The sequence below is a fragment of the Sinocyclocheilus grahami genome, unplaced genomic scaffold (assembly GCF_001515645.1).
Source record: "Sinocyclocheilus grahami isolate Dianchi unplaced genomic scaffold, SAMN03320097.WGS_v1.1 scaffold1032.1, whole genome shotgun sequence".
In the NCBI taxonomy this organism is placed as follows: Eukaryota; Metazoa; Chordata; class Actinopteri; order Cypriniformes; family Cyprinidae; genus Sinocyclocheilus; species Sinocyclocheilus grahami.
The window spans coordinates 119,541-138,229 of NW_015506211.1; the positions used below are offsets into that span (position 1 = coordinate 119,541).

Genomic DNA, 18,689 nt, shown 5'->3' on the forward strand with positions numbered 1-18,689 from the left:
GACATTAGTCAGAAGACTGGTCCATAAATATGTTTACCTGCTGAAATGGATAAATCACAAGCTACTTGTTTAGAGCTAAAATGCTTTGAAAATTTGAAAATTGAAAATATGTTGAAGGAACAGTTCACTCAAAAAATGAAAATTGTCATCATGTGTTATTTTGTTTTGACAGCAGGTCACTATAACTTATTGCTGTATGGAAAAGAGCAGCATAAAGTTTATTCAAAAGTCTCACAGCAAGGCAGGGTGAGTAAATCATGACAGAATTGTCACTTTTTGGGTGAACTATCCCATTAGTCTTTCTAGAAATGTTTTGAATCAGTGTAGTGTTTTGAAATCTATATTGCTTTAGGAATGATTCTCCTAAGTGCATTTCTTTTATCTGGGTCCGTCATGTAAAGTTCATTGGGGTCACAGTTCAGTCCACAGTTCAGCCCAAAAAGACAATGACAGGACAAGAAAAACAAATATATATGCTGATTGATTAGCCGCTGGAATTACAATAAACAAACAAATATAGATGACATCTAGACTGACATTAGTCAGAAGACTGGTCCATAAATATCTGTGTGGTCCTTATAAATGAAGATCAGTGGAGGTTCCCACTTTTGTGTTAAAGAGTTCATCTCTGATCTCCATCTGAATGATACGAAACCATGCTGCTATACGTAGATCTCTACCCTCCTGTTTCTGGGTCATCAAAAAAATAAACAGCTCCATCCATGAGAATCTTTAATCCAGCATAGCATCTAGCTGATCAGCCAGGTCATCAAACATGTTCCCGATGTCATCCAGGATGTTCCCTGCAGACTTCACTACGGGAGAAACGCTAAAAGAGACACAGTGGGTAAATAAATTAGTGACTATTTAAAACCATGCCATTTAAAGGAAAAATTCAGATAATCCCCCAACAAAAACAAAATCATTTTTGTAGATTTATTCCTGTAAGTGTGGAAGCTGGTGGAGAATGTCTCTCACCCCACGTTGTTGTTCTCCAGAGTTAGTTTTCTCTCCACAGCCTTCAGTGCTTCCTCCAGGGATGAGCTGGCCTTCTCCAGCCTCTGATGTTTCATTGTTGACCCTTGGTCCCCTTCCATCAGAGCCTGGAGGCTTCCTGATATCGCACTCTGAACCGTGTTCTCTGGCGAGGGGGAGTTTGGGATTGGAGAATGAGGTCCTGCAAAGGCGACACTCTGTACAACACTCAGTGTCACGCTAGAGCCGACAGCTGCAGACAGAACAAGAATCACGAATAAATGCAAAAGTTACAGTCCTCTGCATATACTGTAACTTACTAGCAAAATGTTGCTGCTCATAGCTTTAATGTATTAAGGACAATCTACCAAATTATACCATTTATAAATCAGAGCAGTATTTGTCAAACCTACAAAAAAAAAAAAAAGCTGACAAGCTTTATTCGTATCTATAGGCTGTACCTGTTATAGGAGCAGGATCTGGTTTAGAGGCGTGCCGTGTTGGATTCAGGGGACTGGGAGGTTTGGGAGCAAGAGTTGGAGGTGCTTTCACTGGTTTGGTTGGAAGCTCCACAGATGGCAGACTCATATCTGTTTCACTGATGCGGAGCTTCACCGTGCCCTGAGTCTCTAAAACTGACGCGCCGTCTGCACTGCTGTCGGACGCTGGGTTTGGCTGCTCTTTCTCTTTTGGCTTTTGTCGTCTCTTCACTGTGTCTGACTCTTTAAGGTTGAACTCTGGCACTTCAGGGGTTTTGGCTGGTTTGGCTTTCTCTGGCAACTCAGAAGTGGTCTCCGCCTTCAGAGGCCCGCCAACTTTGGGCCTCTGTTTGATAGTGAGGTTGCCTTCCTCTGCAAAAGGGATGCACTCATTAGAGCTGTTCTGAGGCGAGGATGAGCTCTCCAGGCCTGAATCCTTTGTTGCATCCTCCTCTTCTGAGTCAGACTTTGTCGCTCTATCAGTATCTGCTTTGGAGGGTACTGGGCTGGATTCACTCTGACTCAGAGGTCTGTGTCTGGACCCTTCGTTGGTACTGGAAACAGCTGTAGTGGTTTTCGGAAGGAGCTCCACCGTAGGCACAGGTAGAACTGTTTCTAATGCAGCTGCAATACTCTTTACGGTCCCGGATCTGCCGTTCTCAGCTCCTCCAGAAGGTGATGCTGGAGTGTCAGAGACAGTTTCAACACTAGTGCTGCTGCTGCTGCTGACGGAGCTAAGGCGTTTAGGTGGTGGTGGAGGAGGCCCTTTACGTCGAGCCTTAATGACAAAAGAGTGGCTTCGGCTGACGGACTGCTCGGGGGCAGACTGAAGCCGTGCCAGCTGGCCACGGGTAGGCTTGCGGCTCAGAGTGGCATACGAAGGCATGGCCATGCTGGCTAGATGAGCTGCTTCATCATCCTCTTCATCTGGTTCACCATCCGACAAAGCATACCGGGACAGACTCTGTGTGCGCTTCTTAGTCACATTAGGAGAGTGACGGTCAAGCGTGGCACTGTTATATTGTGAACGTGGATAATTAAGGGTTTTGTGAGCAGGAGAGCCTTGTGGAGAAGGAGCAGAGCTCAGTTTGGGTTTGGCAGGCACCGTGGGGTATTTAAAGCCTGTGGACGCACTGAATGGCAGCTGCTGTGGTAGCTGAGGACGTGGGACCTGGTCACGACCTTCTGGAATGTTACGCTCTTTAACAGGACTGCTGTCTGGGCTGGTTAAACTCTCTCGGGAGCCGCTATAAGGGGTCGCAGCAGAAGTGGAGGACGGTGTGCTGGGGGGCTCCTGAGAGCGTCCGGAGCCTCGAGAGCGTGTGTCAATGCTCTCCTGACTGGAAGACATTCCTACTGCGTTCTTGATGGCCAGCCCTTCCTGACAGCCACTATAGTGGGAGGACATGGCGCTCTGTAACTCAGTACTTAGCTCACTGTCCTGGAAAGTCATCATCTTGGGCGTGTGGGGCGAGGGGAGGTCGGGGCTCTCAGGAGGTGGCTCAATAGTGACCAAGTCCAGGGCTGCGGGGGTTTTGCGCCACAGTGTGCCCTGCCCCGATTCTGCCTGCAGAAGAGCCTTATGAATATCACACAACTTCTTCACTGCAAGCATAATTTTCTTCTGATGGCCTGTTAGAGACACACACACATTCACCTGACTTGAACACTTACTGTACGTGTCACACATGAATTTAACACAACAGGATATACTTCACAGTATATATATATACATATAAATATACATAAACATACATACATTTAATGTTGCGTGACCTACACAGTCTCAGGCCATATTTGACACTGAATATACAGTCATTTGGAAAAGTCATATTTAATCATAAATCAGATTTAAATGTGGGCGGGACTACTCAGAATCAGCCCAGAGGAATAAAAATGAAAATGTCCTTGTCAAGGTCATGGCCTAGCAGAAAGTCAAGTTGTAACTCTAACTGAAAGTGACACTGACACTGTTTTTTTCATGTTAAATACTAAAGCTGCTTGCTTTAAATCTATCATACACTATAAAGTGTTAAATAAATAAATGTTACAAGATGGATGGAGGGTGAAGTGTATATAGGGTTTCCACACTTTTTGACCCATGTGTCATCAATTTTTCGTGGCTTTGTCTATTGTTAATGACCACTAGATAAGGGTTTTTAAACAATCATTCAAATTCTGTTCTAATAATTAATCATTCGAACCAGTGTGAACAAGTACAACCTATTCATTTAAAAGAACCAATTCAAAAGAATAATTTTCTTACATATTACGCTTGCTTTAGTTTGGCTTGCTTTAGTGTGAAAGCAGGTTTTGCTGTACACAAGACCAATATTTATCCAACAAACATTTTCAAGTAATGTAACCCCTCTGGTTCTACTTGCCCTGCTCCGAGCGGGATTCAAGCTGGCATTTCCGGCATGGGAGTCAGGCACGTTAGCAAGAATGCTAAAGAGTTCAGCCTGTAGTGTGCCACTTGAGATCAGGGGAGTGAGTTCTACATGCAGAGCTCTTACAAGCTGGTGTCCGTTATACTCACCCCCTTAAACCTCACTCCCATCCGGGTCATGGCACCAATGTAACCCCTCCGGTTCTACTCACCCCGCTCCAAGTGGGATTGGAGCCAGCGTTTCTGGAATGGGAGGCAGGTGTGCTAACAGGGACGCTAAAGACCATTGACAGGCCAGCCAATCAGAGGGTCTGTCTGCAGCAGGGAGGGGGTGACAGCCAGTAGGGGGCACAGGGGAGGAGCGTTTCAGAGGAGCGGAGTGCAGCGGTTCTTACCAGCACAGGAGTTCCGCAAAACCCACACGTCCTCCAAGCTGGGGGTCATGTGCTGGGACAGACTGCTGGGAGGCCCACCTAGCGGACACAAACACTTTTTGGGCCACTGACCTCAGTCTTGTGGGCGGGAAATAAGGGTGTGTGCGTCCCAGGGCTTCAGATGAGTGTGTGCCACTGCATGGTGTTTATATGCAAAGACAGTGTTTCTATTTTCTGTCGTACCGAAGAACCAATGGCCCACCTAGGGTCCATAATCAACCATTTGCCCCAACTGCCAATGACTGTCGATGACTAATGATATAATATAATATCAAAACCGGGTTCTTGTCTTATCCTGTTTCACTCTGGAAAGCCTACAGTAGTTTTTATTTACATTATAATCATACCTATTGCGTTCATACCCATTGTGAAATGTACCAGACCATGTGTAGCGAGGACACACGTGTACCCATTCACTGGTGTGCTAGAGAGTTCAGAAAAGTGATTTCAGACCAACTGATCTCTGATGTCAAACAGACTCAGTTTCGCATCAATAGCTTTAGGCCTTGTTTGCACATGGTCTTAAGATTTTTTTTGTCGATCCAATCACAACTGGACAATGTTAAATACAAGTGTAAATGGGGTCTAAAATGTTTTGAGCTTATCCACATTCAACCACTTCCAGAGGTAGTCAAAAAAGCATTTAAACTGATTGCTTTTGTAGTGTAGAAGCTCATATGGTTGAATGCATTTGAATAGCCTACTGACCAAACCTTTCCATTTGCTTCCTTTCCCAATTACTTGTAACATAAGATCATTCAGTGGCGCTGCGTAATATCATTGTGTCTGCTGCCCTCATGGTACGGCAGCAAAGTTCCTTGATTATTACGCCGGAATGAGAGTATAGTTCCTAGCCATATCGGCCTAGAAAATCACAACTTTTCATTTTCCGTCGGTCTTAGTACACGATGTAACTACAGAAGAGTCAAGTTTTAAATAGGAAAAATATAGAAACTCTTTGGTCATTTTTGAGCGAGATGCTAACGGTCTAATCAGATTCAATGAGCTATGCTAAGCTAAGCTAAAAAAGCTACCGCCAGACCCGGAGATCGGCTGAATGGATTCAAAAACGGTAAAACTCAACTGTTTAACTCTAGGGGAGTTGGAAAATGAGCCTATTTTCAAAAATAGTGGAGTGTTCCTTTAATGCAAGCGGATGGAGGTTAGAGATTAACATTTATTACATGGGAAGCAGTGGGATGGAAGACATAGACAAGTCTAGATTACATCTGTCAGCCTGTTACTGATTCAGTAAAGGAAACAATGTTATTGGCAGGGTTAATGGCTGTAATAAAATCCATCAAACAAAAACATATAATGACCACGGCCTGTGAAGCTTCAAAAATTTGGTCAACCTGCTAAAATTCAGGTGATTATTGTACCTGAGCGTCGGCTGATGACCTCAACTATGGAGGGGGGGAAGTAGCCAATTCGGTCTGTTCCCCTCTGGGTGTCATGAATGTGGCCCTTCCAGCGTCCATCCACATGCTGCTCTATCACCTGCCAATCACAACACAGCATTGCCATCACAGTGATCTCACCCAAAACTGCTGCAAACCCAACCCGCTGGATTTTAATCCAACAGTTTTTCCCGTCCTTGACAACCAGTCAAAACAGAGGAGGAGGTCGGGAATTCAGAGACAATGCATGATCTGAAAGCTTTTGAAAGTTAGATAACATAACCCCAGCCGCCCACCCTAAGCAAACACGCATATAATAGCTTCAGGCCCAACAACAAAACAGCAGCGAGAACATTCAGCTCATGAAATACATCTCTAAACCCACCAGTAAACGACCTTTAAACTGTACTTATACTCTGCCCACAATTTCCTTTGAAACAATGCTGTGTGAAAATGTATTTTGGTTCGAGTTCACAAATAAACACTTGTGAGTGTATCTTTAGCGCCCTCAAAAAACCAAGGCGATGAACAGAAAGAACTCGTGGAAGGAGAAAGAGAGAGAAAAATCTGGCCTCGGTTCAAGCGAAACTGCTTCTGAAACATTAGTTGAATAGACTGGCTAGGTACACAGGGGTTTGGTGTAGTACTTAAGAGAAACACACACACATTGACTGTGAAGAGCTTTAATGAAGTCAGGTAAGCGGTCGTACCGTGATGACGTCACCGGCGCGTATGGTGAGGGCCGTGGGGTCGTGAAGATTCCAGAAGTCTTTCAGAGCTCTGACCTGAAGAACTCCTGTAGCTTCTGAAAACACACACACAGATATCTGTTGAATCAAAACACCAGAAATTCACAGTTCAGAGAGTTAGATACCATATACTGTACATTACAATACATTGCTAAATCTCATGAAACTGTCCAAAAACATAAAAAACATAAACAAATTAATAAAAAAAAAAATGTAGACACAAAATTATAATATTAAATTATATAACTATTACTGTAATGTATAGTGCTTGATTTTCTTAATTATTTTTTTAAGTACTTTTCCCCATTATATTTTTTATTTATGAGGATTTGTTTGAGAAAATTGTTATAAACATGCAAATGCAAGAATATTAATAGCTTAAAGGGACAGTTCACCCAAAAATGAAAATTCTGTCATTAATTATTTACCCTCATGTCGTTCCAAACCCGTAAGATCTTCGTTCATCTTCGGAACACAAATTAAGATATTTTTGATGGAATCTGAGAGCTCTCTGACCCTCCCATTGACAGCAAGGGTACTACCACGATCAACATCCAGAAATGTAGCAAGGACATCGTTAAAATAATCCATGTGACATCAGGGGTTCAATCATAATTTTACGAAGCTACGAGAATACTTTTTGTGCACAAAAGAAAAAAAACAACAACTTTATTCAACAATTCGTCCCATCTGCATCACCCTGGTGCTGTTTTGGAGAGTATCCACTGAACACAAACAGCGTATGCTATTCTATGTCAGCTGCGTCACGCGGATACGTTTTCTACGTTGTTTGTGCTTTGATTTGAACGTAAAACAACGTATCCGTGTGACGCAGCTGACATAGAACAACATACGCTGTTTGCGTTCAGTGGATACTCTCCAAAATGGCGCTAGGGTGACGCGAAGGAGACGAATTGTTGAATAAAGTTTTTTTTTTTTTTCGCACAATAAGTACTCTCATAGCTTCGTAAAATTACGGTTGAACCCCTGATGTCACATGGATTATTTTACTGATGTCCTTGCTACGTTTCTGGACGTTGATCGTGGTAGTACCCTTGCTGTCTATGGGAGGGTCAGAGAGCCGAAGATGAACGGAGGTCTTACGGGTTTGGAACGACATGAGCAACTAATGACAGAATTTTCATTTTTGGGTGAACTATCCCTTTAATGTTCCTAAAAATAGTTTAGTGAGGTCCCGCCATCTGAACCTCTCCAGCGTGTCATTTCTGTGATTTTATTCCAGTGGAAGGAATGTGCTGGCACACGGACACACAGCAGACTCACTGAATCAATAATTAACTCTCCAAGTCTGCCAGAGGTTTATGGAAGCGTGGTGGCCCACATACACACACAGAGCGGCGCTGGTTAAAGCAGACGGGCCTGTCTGTGCTCATTGTGATAAGAGCTGTCTGTTTACTGCCTGAGTTCAAAGACGACATGACATTCACTTCAAATATTCATTTATATCCACCTGTACAAAACGGCAATAAATACTGCAGATGTTACAGAATGCATGAAGATCATGTCAAAAGTTGCACATTCCCACTCATTAATGTCAGGGACATGTGTCACATTAACATATATATATATAGAGAGAGAGAGAGAGCTTTCAAAGACTTTTTGTTTGACGCTAGACTTCAGAGTTCATTTGTTTTTTGTGTAGTTCAGTAAAGTTAATTCCACAAGTTGCATTGTGAAAATTGTGTCAGAACACACTTCATAACGTAACCCAAGCAAGCCCATGCATCCCATGCATCGCCTGGTGGATTTTGTGTGAACCACAGTTTAAATTTTAAGAAGCATGCCTGCAGGAATCACGCATGATACCGTTAACATGAGTGCATTCTTAAAGGCCACAGCTATAAAGAGAATTAGTAAAGAGTACTAAACAGAAGGCTAAATTGCCCAAAATAACATTATTGTCACTGTTACAATTTCATCCTGATACCAATGTTCACATATGACATCAGCACTTGTGGGTGGGGCCCCGTCTTATGTTTCATAGGAGGGCCCCACAGATTTGTGGTATGCATCTGCACACAAACACACACACAAATAATTAACTCTCCAAGTCTGCCAGAGGTTTATGGAAGCGTGGTGGCCCACATACACACACAGAGCGGCGCTGGTTAAAGCAGACGGGCCTGTCTGTGCTCATTGTGATAAGAGCTGTCTGTTTACTGCCTGAGTTCAAAGACGACATGACATTCACTTCAAATATTCATTTATATCCACCTGTACAAAACGGCATTAAATACTGCAGATGTTACAGAATGCATGAAGATCATGTCAAAAGTTGCACATTCCCACTCATTAATGTCAGGGACATGTGTCACATTAACATATATATATAGAGAGAGAGAGAGAGAGAGAGAGCTTTCAAAGACTTTTTGTTTGACGCTAGACTTCAGAGTTCATTTGTTTTTTGTGTAGTTCAGTAAAGTTAATTCCACAAGTTGCATTGTGAAAATTGTGTCAGAACACACTTCATAACGTAACCCAAGCAAGCCCATGCATCCCATGCATCGCCTGGTGGATTTTGTGTGAACCACAGTTTAAATTTTAAGAAGCATGCCTGCAGGAATCACGCATGATACCGTTAACATGAGTGCATTCTTAAAGGCCACAGCTATAAAGAGAATTAGTAAAGAGTACTAAACAGAAGGCTAAATTGCCCAAAATAACATTATTGTCACTGTTACAATTTCATCCTGATACCAATGTTCACATATGACATCAGCACTTGTGGGTGGGGCCCCGTCTTATGTTTCATAGGAGGGCCCCACAGATTTGTGGTATGCATCTGCACACAAACACACACACAGGAGATGTCTTTTGTCTCTTTCATGCACTCAGAACTAGCCAGAGAAAGCAGCAGGTTATATAATCCTTAGTTTAAACGTTTGGTCATTCCCAAACACACACACAAACAAACTTCACCATGTACACACTCCCATATACTGTGTGTATATGCAGCATGAACACAAACACACTCCACATACACACTGTTAGACACAAATACACACACTACAGTTCACAAGACAGCTTAAGGAGATCAAATACAGTCAGTACAGTCTTAAAATACATGTCAGATTGCATCTCACCTCGTAAGAGCTGCTTAATGTCTTTGCTGGCGTGGCATGCGGTGAACTGGTTGACGATGTCCAGGGCTGTTTGATTGTAAGTGTTACGGATATTGACATCAATCCCATTCTGCCGTCATATGAAACAAACATTAGGATGGGTAAATGCTGTCTGTTCATTAGCAGAAGCACAGTCAGTGTGGAAAAGGGACATAAACATATTAGTAAAAAGCCACTTTATTGTCAGAAAGGTTGGCGACCCCTGTAGTAGAGTTCATCAATCCCATTCTGCCGTCATATGAAACAAACATTAGGATGGGTAAATGCTGTCTGTTCATTAGCAGAAGCACAGTCAGTGTGGAAAAGGGACATAAACATATTAGTAAAAAGCCACTTTATTGTCAGAAAGGTTGGCGACCCCTGTAGTAGAGTTGTCTCCAAAAACCAGATGAACTTACATCCAGGAGTAGCCGCACTACCTCTGTCTTCCCATAGAGGGCGGCCTCATGGAGCGCTGTGCCAGCTTTAGTGGTTCTGTTGATGTCAATACCTGCTTTCAGAAGAAGCCTGAAGACAGAGAGAGATGGAAACTCAATGAATGGACTGTTGTCAGTAGCCTACTACTACTCCACAGAGAGGAGATGACATCCTCTTTAGCATTCTGTGTTATATTTACATACTGAAGGGCCTGTAATACACACAGACTTGTGGAATTCACACACACACACACACACACACACACACACACACACACACACACACCAGCTGGAATCAGAGATGCTCATTTGTTGGAATGCTGGATGGAATTTCAGTGCTGCACTGGAAATGCCAGGCATTAGGATGGGATCTGTTAGTGTGACGGCCGTAGGAAACACACACGCACACACACACACACACAGGTTTGTTTTTATGGTTTATGGGGACTCTCCATAGGCGTAATGGTTTTTATACTGTACAGACCGTATATTCTATTGCCCTACACCAACCCTACCCCTAAACCTACCCCTCACAGGAAACTTTCTGCATTTTTAGATTTTCAAAAAAACTCATTCTGAATTATTTATAAGCCTTTTGAATTACGGGGACACTGAAAATGTCCCAGCGTGTCATTTCTGTGATTTTATTCCAGTGGAAGGAATGTGCTGGCACACGGACACACAGCAGACTCACTGAATCAATAATTAACTCTCCAAGTCTGCCAGAGGTTTATGGAAGCGTGGTGGCCCACATACACACACAGAGCGGCGCTGGTTAAAGCAGACGGGCCTGTCTGTGCTCATTGTGATAAGAGCTGTCTGTTTACTGCCTGAGTTCAAAGACACAAACAGAATGAGTGTCTCATATCAACAGTCACTTCAAATATTTATTTACAGTATATCCACCCGTACAAAACGGCAATAAATATTGCAGATGTTACAGAATGCATTAAGATCACACATGAAATGTTTCACATTCCCACTCATTAATGTCCAGGACATGCGTCACTGATATATATATATAGTGTGTTTACAAAGACTAAGAGCTTTTAGTGTGGACTGAGTCTGTTGACACTAGACTTCAGAGTTCATTTGGCTTTTGTGGAAGTAAAGTTGATTCCACTAGTTGCATTCTGAATTGTGTAAGTACACAGTTCATAACACAACCCAAGCAAGCCCATGCATCACCTCGTGGATTTTGTGTGAAGCACAGTTTACATTTTAAAAAGTATGCCTGCAGGAATCATGCATGATACCGTTAAAAAAGGTGCATTCTTAAAGGCCACATTTACAAAGGGAATTAATAAAGGGTACTAAACAGAAAGCTAAATTGCCCAAAATAACATGATTGTCATTGTTAACATTTCATTCTGATAGAAATGTTCACATATGACGTCAGTACTTGTGGGTGGAGCCCCGTCTTATGTTTCATAGGAGGGCCCCACAGATTTGTGGTATGCATCTGCACAAACACACACAGGAGATGTCTTTTGTCTTTTTCATGTGCTCAAAACTAGCCAGAGAAAGCAGCAGGTTATATAATCCTGAGTTTATAATTTTATAAAAAGTTTATAAATAAATGTCAGATTGCATCTCACCTCGTAAGAGCTGCTTAATGTCTTTGCTGGCGTGGCATGCGGTGAACTGGTTGACGATGTCCAGGGCTGTTTGATTGTAAGTGTTACGGATATTGACATCAATCCCATTCTGCCGTCATATGAAACAAACATTAGGATGGGTAAATGCTGTCTGTTCATTAGCAGAAGCACAGTCAGTGTGGAAAAGGGACATAAACATATTAGTAAAAAGCCACTTTATTGTCAGAAAGGTTGGCGACCCCTGTAGTAGAGTTGTCTCCAAAAACCAGATGAACTTACATCCAGGAGTAGCCGCACTACCTCTGTCTTCCCATAGAGGGCGGCCTCATGGAGCGCTGTGCCAGCTTTAGTGGTTCTGTTGATGTCAATACCTGCTTTCAGAAGAAGCCTGAAGACAGAGAGAGATGGAAACTCAATGAATGGACTGTTGTCAGTAGCCTACTACTACTCCACAGAGAGGAGATGACATCCTCTTTAGCATTCTGTGTTATATTTACATACTGAAGGGCCTGTAATACACACAGACTTGTGGAATTCACACACACACACACACACACACACACACACACACACACACACACACCAGCTGGAATCAGAGATGCTCATTTGTTGGAATGCTGGATGGAATTTCAGTGCTGCACTGGAAATGCCAGGCATTAGGATGGGATCTGTTAGTGTGACGGCCGTAGGAAACACACACGCACACACACACACACACAGGTCTAAAAATGAATCACACTGCACAAATGTGAAAATTATCTCCACATTCTATTTTACTTTTTGGCATGGTGCCATTATTTTGATGATAATGCAAACATTTTCATTACACTATCATTACTTTGATACAATACTGAAATTAGCCTAACTAAAATGCAATATAATAAATACTGCCATGATATTATATAACATTTATCTTTAATTTAAATATTTATGAAATATTTTTTACCATACAAGTTGAGAATGTCTATGGAAGCCTCATAAAAAAATGATGATTTACCAAAGCGTGATTTATGACAAAACGTCAGAAATATGACATAAAAAGCCATATTGACAACACAAAAGTTCGACTTTTAATGTCATAATTATGACTTTTTATCTCAACATTATGATTTACCAAAGAATTTTCTTTCTTATGTGGCAGAAATGGGCTTCTATACAAATGAATTTTTTCAAAATGACACAAGTTTTCATGCACTATATTCCAAGTCTTCTGAAGCCGTTCCATAGTTTTACGTGAGGTGAATATTTAAGTCGTTAAATTCAAATTTTCATCTCTTCTCTCTGCTGCGGCTGTCTGTCTTCTTCCATTCAGTATTTGTATTTTTCTTACAAACACCCATTGCTTCACTGATTTGACTGGCTTGATTTATACACCGAGGCTGAATGGATTATCATGATGACCATATGTGCTTTTAAGGAGTTCAAATTCACTTTCATTATATGGGCTCACAGAGGTGTATTATTGTTCTTTGCATTCATCTGAAGAATGAGCAATGCAACTTGGCGCATCAATACAGAATTCAGCGGATTCACAGGTGTGCATATCGGTTTCGAATGTGGGTCATCCAATCACAATTTATTACATTATATCAGCAGTGTTTCGGTACTAACATCTGTGGAAAACACCTTGGAGCTGGAGAATCAAACGAAGTGGAAATACACAGCAGAGCCGAGGCACACGCATCTCTCCAGAGAGACAGGACAGCGCGTCACAGCTGAGACTGATGCCTACAGATGTGCTACACACACAAGAGGTTTTCAAGAGCTCACCGGATGACGTCCTTGTGTCCGTTGCGTGCGGCGAGGTGCAGAGGAGTGTTACAGTTTGAGTCTGACCCGTCTCTCCGATCTCCCTCTAACAGAGAGGCAACCATATTACTGCTCAACAACAGCTGCGCCACCTACAAAAGAGAAAGAGATCATTGGCATATTTTGCACCAGTGTTGTTATTGTTAGCTAAAACTATGAAAAATCTGTGTTTCAGTAATTGAAATCGAATAAAAACATAAATATTCGATTGAATATTAGAACTTAAACATTAGAAACGATGCCTTAATTGAAATGAGTAATGTGTAGTACTAAAGTGACTAAAGCTAAAACTGAAATAAAAATGAATTGGAGAAGAAATATATATATAAAAAGCATTACGAAAGCACATAACAAAATTACTAAAACTTAAACTAAAATTAAAATAAAAGCCAATTCAAATAGTATTACAGTATATAAATAATTCTAAAATAACACTGTTTTGCACCCAGTGTTGGGCAAGTTACTCTGAAAATGTAATCAAATTACTGATTACTTCTTATAAAAGTAATCACGTTACTGTTCTGATGACTTTATTTCAAAAGTAATTAGTTACATTACTAGTTACGTTACTTTTTTCTCCATGAAATGTATGAAATCCCTGCATATACACGCTCCCGTTAAATATTTGTTATTAAAGCATCAACATTCACAGAACACTGTTATCTTTAACGAAAGCAAGCGGCACGCCATGGTTTGGCAGAATACCAGCAAAGAGCGCTGCATTTATCATCTCTAAAAGACATCTCAGTTCATCGCAATCTCACAAATATCTGTTATAACACAATAAATATATGCATAATGAATCTTTCATAATGTCTACAATTCGTGTGTGTTATAATGAGAGGATTTGTGAGCACGCACATTTCAGCACTGCATTGCTCAACGCTGCAAACACGTGTTATAGCCTAAATAGAAACTCTGCGTACGCTTGCACCTGTTTATATTTTATATTAGTTCATGTTGCTTTTGTGCAATAGATGAATAACAATGTATTTGTTTTAGATATTTTATGTCTAGATATTTCTATTTTGCGGGAGTCCAGATACAACTATTTGAAAATCTGGAATCTGAGGGTGCAAAAAAATCGAAATATTGAGAAAATCGCCTTTAAAGTTGTCCAAATGAAGTTCTTAGCAATGCATATTACTAATCAAAAATGACGTTTTAATATATTTACAGTAGGACATTTACTAAATATCTTCATGGAACATGATCTTTACTTAATATCCTAATGATTTTTGGCATAGAAGAAAAATTTATAATTTTGACCCATACAATGTATTGTTGGCTATTGCTACAAATATCCCCCAGCCACTTAACACTGCTTTTGTGCTCCAGGGTCACAAATGGTACACAGGTAGGCTACAAACACTGACCTGAACTGAGAGCAAGATTATTGAATTAAAGTGTTGAGACTGAAAAGGAAAAGGTGGGAAGACGAGAGAGTTATGAAATCATCCACACACACACAGAGGGCTCTTGGGAAGGTGAGTGTTGGCTCTCAGAGGCCTCACAGGTGAGCATGAGGTCATACTAATGTGTCCCAGCGACCATTAACACCCGAAAACATCTGGGCCACATGGTGTGTCCCCACTGGTGTAGAGTCAGTAAAGCTGAGTAGACGCTTCAATTCATTTGCTACAGTTTGGAAGGCGAGTGTCAGACTTGCACTGGGGTTTGTGAAGCGAAGCAAACAGTGAGAGCAGACAAAAAGATCAACTTTATGCAAAAAGGAAAAATGTTTTGCAGCAGCCAAACGTTGTGAGGCAAGCCAAGGTCGTGACGTCTGCCACTCTATCTAATGGTGGATAGAATGTCTTTAGAAAAGAGATTTTTCTATCTGTAATCATAAACATGATGACTCGCGTGTATTGAAAGCAATCGTAGATCATGCTGAAGACTGGTGTGCATTTTAAAGGCACACCCTAAGCAGGCAGTACTGAGTGGATTTCTTGCACGTCAGCAGGGTGAGAAAGAAAGACATTATCCAGTTGCTTCAGCCGCACCCTGATACCTCAATACAGCAGCTGATGAAATACCACACATACGCACACTGCCATTAAAGTAACACCTCGAAAAGGCCTAAATACACAGCTGAAGTGAAATCACACACCACTGGGCATGTGTGCGCGAGAACACGTAAAACAAAGCAGCTACTGAAATCTGAGCTCTCATTCACTCGGTAAATGAATGACACACAAAGACAGACGGGAAAACAAATCACAGTCAGGGCAGAAGAGAGAGAGATGAGAATTTTGGATATGACCTGGACATGTTCTTGTCAGATTTTGTGAGATTACCCACACATCAGATGTAATTTATGAGATCACTGTAACCATAGTGACAGTGATGCAACGAATGACATCCCACATGAAGAATGAGCACAAACACACTCGTACTGAAACACTGATAAGTCCCTACAGAGATGAGCTCACTGACCTTCACTCGGCCAAACTCACAGGCCAGATCCAGAGGAGTCTTCTTAGCCTTATTTAGAATGCACGGGTTCGACTGGTGCTGCAACAACATCTCAGACTGATAAACAGAGAGAGAGAGAGAGAGAGAGAGAGAGAGAGAGAAAGAATTGAAGAATTATGTTTTTATACCAACTTTGTTTGTCAATGGAGCACAAAACCAGTCATAAGGGTAAATTTTTCTAAATTGAGAGTTATACATCATCTGAAAGCTGAATAAATAAGCTTTCCATTGATGTATGGTTTGTTAGGATCAGATATTTGGCCGAGATACAACTATTTGAATATCTGGAATCTGAGGGTGCAAAAAAATCTGAATATTGAAAAAATCATCTTTAAAGTTGTCCAAATGAAGTTCTTGGCAATGCATATTACTAATCAAAAATAAAGTTTTGATATATTTACAGTAGGACATTTACAAAATATCTTCATGGAACATGATCTTTACTTAATATCCTAATGATTTTTGGCATAAAATGAAAATCTATAATTTTGACCCATACTGTTGGCTATTGCTACAAATATACCCCAGCGATTTAAGACTGCTTTTGTGCTCCAGGCTCACATATATGTGACATGAGACTGAAAATAATTAGATTATCTCTGATCCATCACTGGGGTCACTTGTTAATGTTGCAATGCATATATCATATTTCTTTGCATTTCAATGAGGTTATGTCCGATGATTCACAGGTGATGTATGGAACAACACTTTCTCAAACAGGAGTGGACTGGCTAGTCTCCCCAGGGTGCTTTTGGAACAACATTTTCAAACCGGCCCATTTAAGCCACAGTGCTAAACTGCTTTGCTCTTTGTTCAGGAGCATTTGTGACATGTTTGTTCACAGCAATCTGTTTTGAAGCATCTGAGTTTGGTCTAATGCAATGGTTCCCAACCCTGGTCCTGGAGGCACCCCAACACAGCACATTTTGCATGTCTCCTTTCTCTGACACACCAGTGTCAGGTCTTGGAGTCTCTACTAATGAGCTGATGATCTGAATCAGGTGTGTTTGATTAAGAAGACATGCAAAACATGCAGTGTTGGGGTGCCTCCAGGACCAGGGTTGGGAACCACTGGTCTAACGCACTGGTTCACATTTTGCATGTCCCCTTTGTCTGACACACCCATTTCAGAGTCTCTACAATTAGCTGATGAGTTGAATCAGGTGTGTTTGATTAAGGAAACATGCAAAATGTGCAGTGCTGGGGAAGCTCCAGGAACATGATTGGGAACCACAGATCTAATGGATACGCACCACCTCATAGTGTCCGTACTGAGCAGCCAGGTGCAGTGGAATCTGCCCGTCGTGAGACGCGTTGTTAACGGCAGCCCCTGATCTCAGCAGCATGAGCACCGAGTCAGCTTTACCCTGCCATGCTGCGTAATGCAGCGGCCGCATGCCTGCAGAGCAAAACATTAATTAAATCTCTGACGCAGAGTTATGCAAGTGCTGTACAAGACTGAACAAAATGTAAGCATTGGCTCCATTTCAATGCATGAGTTAGAATGCAAATGAATGCCATCTTATGTTTCAAGAAATACTCTCTATGTTGGGTATATGATAACACGTTTAAATTCATATTATTCTGCATCCTGTTTACTACCTCAATACCAATGCATTTAAATTAAGAAATTGCTTAGGAATTTAATTCAAAGCAGTTGACGGTGATGAGTAAATGATGACCGAATTTTCTTTTTCTTTTTTTTTTTGAGTGCAGAAAGAAAGAAAACAGAAAGAAAGACTGAGGTCTTGGATTAATATGCAAGTAAATCACAACCAGTTGATAGTTTTACTCAATGCAGAGCTGAAGGTAATGAGGAGGCAGTTCTAACCATTGCTATCCTTGATGTCCACAACAGCCTGAGCTTCCAACAGCAGAGAGAGCAACTCCGTAGTGCCCGTGAGAGCTGCATGATGCAACACTGAAAACCTGAGTGGGATACAAACAGAAAACTTTAAAGAGAATGGTGGAAAAAGCAACTTTTGACAACTAAAGAACAATACTTTTGGGAAAGATGCAGGCTACGGCCAAATAAAGAAGCCGCTCGATAACTTTTATCGGCTTAATTTGGTACCAGAGCACACAGTTACACTTTCATCATTCCCCACTTGAGGCCATGTGTGGTCATAAAGAGAATGGAAAATGAAAACCCCGGTAGATGTGAGATCGCCAACAAACCAAAGGCTTGTAAAAGTGCCTCGTATTGCTCAAGCAGTGGCACAATTAGAGACTAAAGTCTGAAATTAACAAGGTTTCATGAGGCGAATAAAAAAAGACACATAGGGCAATAAGGGGGAGATATATTCTTTTCAGTACAAGCTCAGACAACAACAAAAAACAGTGTCCTCTGGGCACAGACACCCTCGTATGGTCTGATGTTTACAGAAGTATGACAAATGAAAATGCTACTTGTCTGGGGTGGATGTATTACGTTAGGACATGCCGAAATCAAAGCAAGACCTCTCCCAGGTGAGTAACAGGCCTGTCTTCGAACACCCCCCTCAAATGCTTCAGACGTCCCAGATGTAAATCTCCTTCCAGAATTTTGTCTTAGTGAAGTTCTCACTGACAGCCATTGCTGCAAACATATCACTTTAGAAGAGGAAGCCGTCACTTGAGGCACAAGTGGCCCCATAAAGAACAAGCCAAGTTGCACTGTGGTGCTTTTTTGCCGCCATTACTTAAGCAATGACCATTTCATCAGGGTGCATGAAAGCATCCAGTAAAACTAAGACAACAACTCTTTTATCTTATGTATGAGGGGTAAACCTAGTGAGTTGCCTTGCTATCAGTTACCAACACAATTTCTGGAATTTTTT

At 41.5% G+C, this 18,689-nt stretch overlaps 2 protein-coding genes across 2 annotated transcripts in view; both read right to left on the minus strand.

The window, feature by feature from the left end:
- Positions 1-135: 135 nt before the first annotated feature.
- On the minus strand, positions 136-3,116 carry LOC107565871 (caskin-2-like). The gene is made up of 3 exons (XM_016251155.1): positions 1,437-3,116; positions 979-1,228; positions 136-829 (listed from the first exon to the last, which is right to left on the minus strand). Exons 1-3 carry the CDS (start codon positions 3,067-3,069, stop codon positions 733-735), a joined length of 1,980 nt encoding a protein of 659 aa, XP_016106641.1. The 5' UTR covers positions 3,070-3,116; the 3' UTR covers positions 136-732.
- A 2,319-nt stretch (positions 3,117-5,435) lies between these two features.
- Positions 5,436-18,689, minus strand: part of LOC107565872 (caskin-2-like) — a 51,399-nt gene continuing 38,145 nt past the window's right edge. Inside the window, exons 4-11 of the mRNA XM_016251157.1 lie at positions 17,702-17,799; positions 17,124-17,269; positions 15,832-15,927; positions 13,354-13,484; positions 11,863-11,971; positions 11,584-11,692; positions 6,388-6,482; positions 5,436-5,777 (exon numbers count right to left, since the gene is read on the minus strand). Coding sequence (XP_016106643.1) covers positions 5,643-5,777; positions 6,388-6,482; positions 11,584-11,692; positions 11,863-11,971; positions 13,354-13,484; positions 15,832-15,927; positions 17,124-17,269; positions 17,702-17,799 — 919 coding nt within the window. The 3' untranslated portion in view covers positions 5,436-5,642. The remainder of the gene's footprint in view (positions 5,778-6,387; positions 6,483-11,583; positions 11,693-11,862; positions 11,972-13,353; positions 13,485-15,831; positions 15,928-17,123; positions 17,270-17,701; positions 17,800-18,689) is intronic.

Coding starts and splice junctions, on each gene's coding strand:
- LOC107565871 (XM_016251155.1), bottom strand. CDS start 3,069: ATGCTTGCAGTGAAGAAGTTGTGTGATATTCATAAGGCTCTTCTGCAG. Junction 1,229..1,436: donor AGATCCTGCTCCTATAACAG/GTACAGCCTATA, acceptor TTCTGTCTGCAG/CTGTCGGCTCTAGCGTGACA. Junction 830..978: donor CTGGAGAACAACAACGTGGG/GTGAGAGACATT, acceptor TGTCTCTTTTAG/CGTTTCTCCCGTAGTGAAGT.